This window comes from Gossypium raimondii, chromosome 10, assembly GCF_025698545.1.
Source record: "Gossypium raimondii isolate GPD5lz chromosome 10, ASM2569854v1, whole genome shotgun sequence".
Lineage (NCBI taxonomy): Eukaryota > Viridiplantae > Streptophyta > Magnoliopsida > Malvales > Malvaceae > Gossypium > Gossypium raimondii.
In genome coordinates, this window is record NC_068574.1 from 13,557,050 (window position 1) to 13,567,277 (window position 10,228).

The 10,228-nt window shown below is 31.1% G+C and overlaps 1 protein-coding gene across 1 annotated transcript; it reads left to right on the forward strand.

The window, feature by feature from the left end:
* The first annotated feature begins 992 nt into the window (after nt 1–992).
* On the forward strand, nt 993–4,618 carry LOC105777813 (uncharacterized). The gene is made up of 2 exons (XM_012601295.2): nt 993–1,342; nt 4,318–4,618. The coding sequence occupies exons 1-2, from the start codon at nt 1,106–1,108 to the stop codon at nt 4,558–4,560; spliced, it is 480 nt and encodes a 159-aa protein (XP_012456749.1). The 5' UTR covers nt 993–1,105; the 3' UTR covers nt 4,561–4,618.
* Nucleotides 4,619–10,228: the final 5,610 nt, after the last annotated feature.

Consider the following 10,228-nt stretch of genomic DNA (forward strand, 5'->3'; position numbering starts at 1 on the left):
ATCTACTTTTAGATATAAAAATTTAGTTTCAGTTGTTACCATCAGTAAAATTTTTAAATTAATTATGCAATGTAAAATTTGAAATAAAAAAATCTACTTGGTAGTTATGTTGTAAATACTTGCTAAGAATTTTTTTAAAACATCAATTTGATAAAATATTTTTCAATTGAAATAGTGCTTTTAAGAAAATTTGATGTCATCATTTTGATTGATATGTTAACAATATTAACTATTTAAATAAACTAATGACATTATAAAAAGTATAGATTAAATCTCAAGTTTGAGTATAGTTTAAGGGCCAAATTGAAATTTGACCATTGTCTTATAATATTTAAAAAGCAACACAAATTTAAAAAAAGATGGAAAACCTTGTGTGAGAAGCATTTAAGATATTCAAATTATATATAATCATGTAATATTGTAATAGAAAAACATTATAAAATTTATCAAATTATATTTAACTATGTTGGGAATAGGATTCGGATATTAGGGTGAGTTTGGATGGGCGATTGGGTGCGGTGCGGTACGTTTAGTTTGTTTTTTATTTTACGCTATAGTATCGCTACAGTATCTAATCTCACCGCTATCGCTATTTTTACACTAACCGCAGGTAAATGCACCACTCATCTAAACTCACCCTTAATAAAAATGATGAAGGGGTGGATTTATGAATAAATATCCTTATTTTGTGTTTATATGATTATGATTATATTCAATGTCTACTTTTTCCCTAAGCTCCCTCCTTCTGTCTTCTTACTTCTTTAAATAATAATGATGAAAAAATAAAACAAATAAATATCAACACGTAACAGAAATCACAATATCGGAACAAAATCGTATTGTGAAACAAAACTCTACAGCGACGGAAGGATCCCACTAGATTCGCAACTGAACCACGCCTATTAGTGAGCGCGTGGTCTTCTGCTACTATCAAACATTTCACTTTCTTAATCAGTCAGCTTTCATTAATCGTCATCCACCATACAAATCCTTCTCCTTCAACATCATTACTTAAATCTCACCTTTCCATTCGTTTTTTTTTTTACTTTCGATCTCCCCCTCTTTGTTTTCCCTTCAGCTTTTCACCTACCATTCAGCAAATAATATGTTTGATTTTGGGGATGAACTAACCATCGAAGGCTACAGAATTCCATGGCTAATTTGGATCCAAATACTCGTACTCTTCCTTCTAATACTTCTTCTCTATTGCTTCAGCAGCCCCTTCGCTTTGGATCTCTCCGATGGCTCCTCCTCCGCTTCCGCTTCCCTTTCCTCCCAATCCCACTTGGATAAAATGCCTGCTCTTCATCATACTTCAACGCTTGTCTCCGCTCGTTTCCAGGTATAATCCCAACTCTTCTTTTCCTTTTATTCAATTGGGTCTGAGTCCTTTGGCTTATTTTGCTTCGTATTTGGATCTCTGGTTTATGTCTCGTGTTTGGATTTGGTTGAGATTCTTTTGAGTTTAGGTTTCTTGTGGAATTAAATTTCGACGAGTTTAAATTCGAGTATTTCTGACGGATTTTTGAGTTGGGAATTCATTTGATTAGTTCAACCCAAAACACACAAGTCCAAATCAAAAGAAACGTTAGAAACTAGAACATAACAGCTAGAAATGGTACACAAACTGGAAATTCTTGGTGCTTCAATAATTTGGATTTACAGTGGATTTGGGGAAATTATGTGAATGGAATTGGCTTTGGGCCCCCTTTATCTGTTTTTTTGTTAGCAAAACTATGAAATCGCATCCCAAACGCAACCGTAAAGCGTTTCCATTAGTTACTTTTAACACAAAGTTGTGCACAAAAATCCAATCCACCAATGGAAGGAAAATGAATTTCTTTTCCAACTTTATGCTTTCTTTCAAGGCTTAGTTTAATAATTTTTTACATATTTAATTGTTTATAACATTTTGTGACTTTATTAAGTCTAATAACTATACTATAGTTTTCTCTTTCTTTCTTTTTCAGAAAAGAAAAATTTTAAACAACAATTTCTATTTTATGGGGAGATGGCAATAGAATCTGGATGGATGGATGGGCACGTATATTACCTTATTAATTTTCGTTTAACATCTATAATCTGTTCATATTTTTACTAATTATGTTCAAAATTATTATAATTTAGTCATCAACACTGTTAGGGTATATATTGAAAATATAAAAATGGAGCGGAGTGTAGACTGTGAAATCCGTGAAGTAGGATTTTGTTCACTCCCCAACCCTGCTTGTCCACACAACATAATTGCTGTGCCTGCTGTTTTTAATGAAGTTAATTGAGTAGCACTTGGATTTTTCCTTTTTTTATAAAGAATAGTTGCTTCATTAAATGAACTTAATTGCATTTTCTGCTGTTTTGTTAGGCTAGTTGCGTAGTTTACTACTTATTTTGGTATTTTCTAAGCTTAACTGCCTAATTAGTTTTGGTCTATCTTCTACACTATCAACTACTCACTAAAGCTTTCCCAAACCCTACTTTACTTTCTTTTTCAAGTAATAAATGCTTTATTATGTTTTGTTAACCGAAATTAAGTATTATACGTTGTTGTTATGATTTGCTCCGTATATTCACATGTAATCAATGAAACAATAGGGACTAAATTGAAAATTGTACAAAATTTTAAGTGTGAAACAATTTAATATGCGAATAAGGATATTATGATAAAAGTTTAATGAATGTGTTATGAGATAATGAAATATGCATAAAATATTATAAAAGTGAAATTATTGAAAATATGGAATTTTTATGATGACAATGACTAAATTGTTAAACTTGGGAAAATATGTGGATGAAATAATAGAAATAAAATACATAGAAATTTGATATGTGAAACAAGATATTGATATAAATTATGTGATTAAAGTGTAACAAGAAAGAAAATTGATTTAATATGATTAATTAGTGAATATTGAACTTTTATGACAAAAAAGGATTAAATTGAAAAGTTATGAAAGCTTATAAGAAAATATTTGATAAGTAAAGAATGTAGTAGAGAATGTAACATCTTGGTGCTTTGATCGGGTCGGGTATGAGGGTGTTACAAAAAAAAATTTTGGTAAGACATTTTACGGGAATAAAGGGATAATTTTACGTAGAATGAAAAATATTTTATGTTAACCATCTTATTTTACATGAAACAAAAATAGAAAAGGCTGAAAAATGAGAAAAAAGCTGAAAATATTTTCATAAAATTTTTACGTTTCAAAGGAGCCTAATTTTTTGTAAACTTCAAAATGCATTTTAACTATAATATTTCTATACCCTTATTAACATCTCTATATGTTAGAAAGTCAATGAAACTTTGGCAATGTTGGCAAACTTTGGCAAAGGCAGAGGCTTAATATTTTGAATACTTAGATTTGAGGGACCCCTTAAAATGGAAATTTTATTTTTTTAGCCCCTTAATAGTTTATAAAATTTTAAATTAGTATTAGTAAAATTGTACTTTGATCCTCTAAAATGAGAAAAATTTGATGTAGATTTTAAAATTATAAAGATATAAGTTATTAAAATGGTGAAATTACATTTTGTTATTGCAAAATACATAACTTAATTCCACCATAGTAAATGCCAAGTGTGGGTTCTCTCACAAATTATTCTATGCTTAAATCTCATCATGTGTAGGTAGGTTTATCTAAATATATTTTAATTTTCAATCCATTATGTTGAGTTGATTTTAGTTATACTTTATTAGATATATATGATTTATAATAATATATTCAAGAATGATGGAATCGAATTGGATCGATTGGTTGGATCAACTAGATCAGAAATTGGTAGCTATATTTGTTCGGAGAAAGAGGTTGATATGCAAATTATACAAATAAATTAAAATGAGTCAAAAACCAATTGAAAGGGGTTTTAAATATTTAAATATTTTTTAATTTTTTAATTAATTAAATCGAATTAACCAACCGAACTGAGAATTGGTGGCCTGCCGACCAAAACATATATTTTAATTAAACTCATTAGAGTTTTCAGTTAAGTTGTCATGACTTACCATCTGAAATTTGTTTTTTAGTAGTAGTTTCCAACACATATACAGAGTTGTACAGGTATCATCCTCTTGATATATGAAATAATTTAATTTCCAATCCAGATAACATAGAGAAATCATCCTAAAATTGATCTGTATTCATTTTACATCCATATCATAACTATTAGTAGTGGAAGCAAAATCATGTGTTTAGTAGACTTTTCAAGGGCAGGTCTTTTTGGTTTGACTTGAATTAAAATTTTATCAATAAAATCAAATATTTTATTTAAGTTCAGAGTATAAACAAGTATTTTGGGAGTGACATAATCAGGTGGTGGCAGGTTGGAGAAGAAGAGCAGAGTATAAAAGGTGAAATAGGCCCAGAAAGAAGCAAAGGAATAATAAGAGGAGCAGAAGATAGTGTAGAAATGGAGGAATGTGGAACCAAAGAAACTGGACATCAAAATTGTTATCATCCATGTCACTATCTTAGCCTTGCTAAGCTTGCAATTCTCAAGTGTTTGGGTCTTGATTCCTTGTCTGAACCTAGGTCAAAATCTAATGAGCAAACAAAACCAAGATAGTTTACGTATTACTATTGACTTCTTAGTTCAATGGATAAATATAGTTTCATTAAAAGAACTTATGGTTCTAAATTTAGTTCCAGCTGGAGCTTGGTCGGCTTTGATGTTAGACATGCAATCCATACCTTCATGCTTAATCATTTGATGCAGTGATGACAAAAGAGATATAGGTTTTAATCTTCGAGTTAACATCGTTAAGAAAGAGTGATGAATCTTTAAAAAATATAGTAAAAAAAGTCTTTTTTTTTTTTGAAAAATATGATTTAAGATTAAGTAATTAATAATGATATGCTAAAATGTCTATTTTAAATATAATATTATAAAGTAAAAAATTAATTTAAATAAAATGTATTAATATTACAATAAAAAATACTTTTAAATAGTTAATACAATTTATTTATAAATTTTAATTCAATATATAAAATATTTTTAAGACGGGGATCCATAGTAAAACTAAAATGTTTTACACTGTTTAGTAATCTTTGATTAAAATTAAATACAAAAACTAAGATAAAATATTTCTCTTTTATATAAAACATTATTTTAATTAAAGATTATCTATTATTTGTATTTCTTTTTCCCCTATAGCTTTATCTGTCTCTGATTCTTTAAAAAAGAAGAAGAAGAATTTATTAAAAAGAAAAAAATCAAAGATCATATAAAATTGATGTTTTAATTTTAATCGAAATTTTAATTTTTTAAAAAATTTATTTACTAATTTTCTACCCAATAAAATAAAATGATGGATAGAAAGTATATCTTCTTTTTTGGATTCTACTGAAATGGGGATAAAATATATAACAATTTTTTGGTGAGCCATCTCTATGTTGTGGTTGACACAAGAAGAGAGTTAGGAATTAAGGTTAAATAGCAAGTATGCTATGTTAAAATACAGGCCTTCTCCACGCCATTCAACAGGCACTGCCTTTTAGCTATAAAACCTTAATTCAAAACATTTTCTTGAATCAAAACAAGCTAGTATCTTGGATCTATGTTTGAGTTATGATGTGCAGGATCCAATAAGTGGCAAGCACAGAGCATACTTTCAAGACTTAAAAAACATTCATGAAATTCATGATTCTTCTTATCATTGCTTAAACCCAGAAAAGAAAGGAAAGAGTTTAGAAAGCCATAGTATAAGAAAACACACTGGTATAGTATCCTTTGCAACAACTAATTGGTGTTGGGTTTGTTGGGCTTGCATGGCGATCATCATATAGATTGATGAGTCTGAAAAATCAGACTCACTGTCTGGAAAATAAGTTGGAATAACACACAGGGTCTTTTCTGTTGGTTCATCATATATCGAGAAAAGAGATTCAAGATCGTCTCTTTTGATTTGAATTCTAGTTTTATTTCATATTTGAGTTTTTAGATTGCATTTGTCTTTGTTAAACAACCAACCCAATTTTATTTTCTAATTCAATATGAATTAATTTTGGACATAGTTTAAGAAAAATTCACGTGAAAAAGGGAATTTAATTATAATTAGAGCTTTCATATGGATTAATGGAGGAAAATGATATTGCGAAATGAAACAATCAACATAATGTGAATTTGATATATGAATTTTGATTTGTGTAATTATATACATAAAATTTGAATTTTGGTTTATACGTATACATAAAATTTTGATTTTAATTTAATTATACATATTTAAAGAAATAAATAGGTAAATTTATTTTCATATTGGATTGATATAATTGTTTGTGTATGCAATATATCAACGTAAAATTGTGCGAATTTGAAAATTGTTATTAGTGATTTGTGAAAATTAAACCAAATCAAAATTTTATGTATAAAATTGCACAAAATCAAAGTTCATGTATGACATTACACATTGGATCAAAGTTCATGTATAGTTTTGCTATTTATTCCTAAAAAAAAATTTTATTTGATACTTTGGTGATGTATATTTTTAAGGCATGATGACTTATTTGACCCTCCAATTTTACAAAAAAAAAATCATTTTAGCCTTCATTTAATTTTTCGTCTTTTTTAGCCCTTAAATTTGTGTTGTTTGTCGATGATGGGTGTCGAATCCACCAATATAAACTTAAACCTAATTTTACTAATTTAAGCAGTATAGGGAGTAGGGTCGATCTCTCAGAGACTGGGTTTACTGCAAATTGTTGCTCTCTTGACCAGATTTATGTCGGGGAAGTTGTCGTGGCCAAGAAATTAGGGGAGAAGATAAAATCGAAAACCTGGAACCTGAAATAAATAAATAAAATGTGTAAAAAGTAAAAGTTGAAAATGAAATAATAAAAAGCAGTTAAATAAATCTGAAGAAAAATTAATTAGAATAAGCTCAGCTTTAGGCACGGATTTTTTCCTCGTCTTTGAACCGATCCTCGAAATTAGATGAACTCCTCTTTTCCAATAAGCTAGTTATAGCTACCAAGGACGCCTCGGACACCAACTCTTCCTTGTGTAAATTAGTTATGGAACGTCCAATAACTAACCCTTACCTATCGAACAACCACGAAACGTTCGTGATTTAGAACTCCGGCAGCCTTGCGTTCTAGAAGAGCCTAGCTCGAACCAATGTCCTCAACCGCGTGAGACATTTAAATTCAGTTACTACTTCCCTTGACGGAACCAAACAACTATCTCCACTTGGCACGCCAATGTGTTCATAGAAAACCGATTAGAAATGTTCCTTTCGGAATTCCAACAGTACGTCTAACCACACTAACTCAAACGACGTCTTTTTTGACTTAGTGTTGATCTGGCTTTATGAGCTGACAAAATCATACTCTTAATCTGGAGAAATAATAAGTACTGGAATTTAGGAGTTAATTTGCTCGGGTTCGTAACTCACGGGTTTCGACGAGGCTAACTTCGACCTAAAGCTGAAAATGAATTTAGTTAACTAGGGTTTGGGACATGATGGTATTGGGCATAATTGGATAAGGTAAAAATGGGTGGAAAGGATGGGTGGCGTAGTTAAGTATGGGGCTGGAATTTTGGTGGTGTATTAAAGTAGGGTGGCTACTGGAAATGAAAAGAAAGTTTGAAAAAGAAGTTGTAAATGGTAAGTGGTAATAAGCTGGAAATTTTGGAATTGAAAGTAAAGGAAACTAAAGACAATAAATTCGTGAATAGAAAGGAGAGAATGTATCGAAAGATGAAAGCTTGATATTTCAATTGATCGATTAAAAGGAACAAAATAGACCACTATTTATATTAGTGGCTTTGCTAAATTAAGAGCCAACTAGTATAGAAAATCAAGGAAAAATATTCCATGATATAAAAAAAAATCCCAAAATAATCTCCCACTAAGTCAACAAAAATTTCAGCTAATTAATATTGGAAAAATTCTGCTTTGGCCCTCCTTCTTTGCTTTTTTCTTCAATTTAGCCCCCAAATTGCATCCCTGCACAAAATTCAATGTAAACATGGAAAAATTAGCGGTGCACTCTCATAAATTAACCAATTTAATTACATAAAATATATAACTTTAGTATTTAATCAAATCCCCCTACTTAGTTCATGCTAGTCCTCGAGCATTATGCATGTATCTGCAAAAGGAAAAATTTTCTCCAAAAATAGGACTTGACCCATATGGTTTGCACAATTCAACAATTTAATCCTAGCATATTAACATTTCAAATAACCTAGCCTAAGAAGTAAATAAATATATTTCAGAATTTATTAGAGATAGACTTGCCCTTCATTTTATTCTATTATTTATTTATTTATTTATTTTTGTACTTAGGACATTTTCGAATTTTTTTACGCGAGACATAATGACAACCCAAGTACCATGTTTCGGTTACTCAATTCGGACGTCTCTAAGCGGGTTATTTCGCCCTACTCATGATAACTTGTTAGCGGAGTGAGTGTAAAGAAATTGGACGGCCACACGAACCTTTTTACGCGATATGTGATAACATCCCAAGCACCACGTTCCAGTTACTCAGCCCGATGTACAACCCCAATTTTTCACTCTTAACATTCGTATTTGAGGAGTATTATTATTTTTTTCTTTTATTTTTTTTTTTGAAATGAAGATGAAAGGCAGAAAATCGACATGTGGTATAAAGTAGGCAGTCAAGCAAATGCATAATTCCTAAAAAATTTCTTACCCACTAAGTCTAGGTTATTGAAAAGTTTTATGTGTAAAGAACTAAATAGCTAAATAGGTCAAACCATAACTGTACCATCCCAGTTTATCAAAAGAAAAATTTTACCTTACACGAAAAACATGCAAAAACAGCGACAACAGATAAGCAATTTAGAACCAATTTATATTTCCTTCCCCCTTACTTATTTTACATTGTCCCAATGTAATTGAATTAAATTAAAGGATATAAAGTAAAAGTAAGTATAAAAAGGAAAAATTAACTCCCCATGTAGTCTAATGTCGTGAAGGGTGGTCTCGTAGGTAGAGTGGGCCTTGGCTGAAATAAAAAATTTTTTGTGGGTTGACATGTGGAATTTAATTTTGCCTTGGAATGTTTCCTGCAAAAATAAAAATGAAAATAAAATGAAATAGTAAAAATAAATAATAATAATAGGAAAATTAAAAGGTTTTTTTTAAATTTATTAGCTAAGCTATAAACTCGAGAAATAAATTATTAAAAACTAAGATTACGAGATTTGGTAAAACAGTCGTGATAAATGCACCAAGTAAGTTCCCAGGAAAGAAAGGTGAGTCACAATGGACATTCTTAAGTACCAAGTCTTTCCTTAGACAGAACTAATCCTTGACATGCATTTTCATTTTCCATTTTACCAAAAATTTTATTTGCATAAAGGAAAAGAAAATTTGGGTTGCCTCCCAACAACGCTTTATTTAACGTCGTTAAGCTCGATGACCTGTTATTCAAGCTCTGGGCTCCTCGAGAATAATCTCTTCAACTGCGTGTGTTTAAAATTCTCGTAAAAGGGTTTCAGCCATTGACCATTCTCCTTAAAGCACTTACGGGTTTCTTCGCTTTGAATTTCCACAGCTAATCGCTTGAGCATTTGATCGATGAAGGGAAGTGGAAAATGGTCTTTTTGGGTAGCTGCATTCAACTTCTTGTAATCAATGCAAACCCTCCATCCATTCTGGACTCGGGTAGGGACCAGCTCTCCTGACGAGTTTTTCACCACTGGCACTCCAGTTTTCTTGGGCATGACATGAACCGGGCTAACCCAATCACTTTCGGAGATTGGGTATATCATTCCAACATCTAACAGTTTCTGGATTTCCTTCTTTACTACCTCCATCATAGGTGGGTTAAGGCGCCTCTGAGCATCTCTCTTTGGTTTCGTGTTATCTTCGATGGAAATTCTGTGCATACAGGTAGATAGACTTAGCCCTTTTATGTCGGCTATTGTCCAACCAATAACTTCCTTATAATCTCTCAGAACTCGAACTAGACTTTCCTCCTCGTCTTTGGTTAGTTTGTTTGACACTATCACTGATAAAGTGTCTTTCTTTCCCAAAAAGACATACTTGAGGTGGTTCGGTAATGCTTTAAGCTCCAAGGTTGGTGGCTGCAAAATTGAAGGCAACATTTTAGTTTGGGATGGTAATAGTTCAAGTTGGTTACCTCGACTCGTCAACGATGGTTGCGTCTCCAAGTGTTTGACAATTTCTCGCAACGGATCTTCTATAACTGCTAACTCCTTGAGACGACTTAAAACATCCATGTCAATGCTTCTATAAAGGACA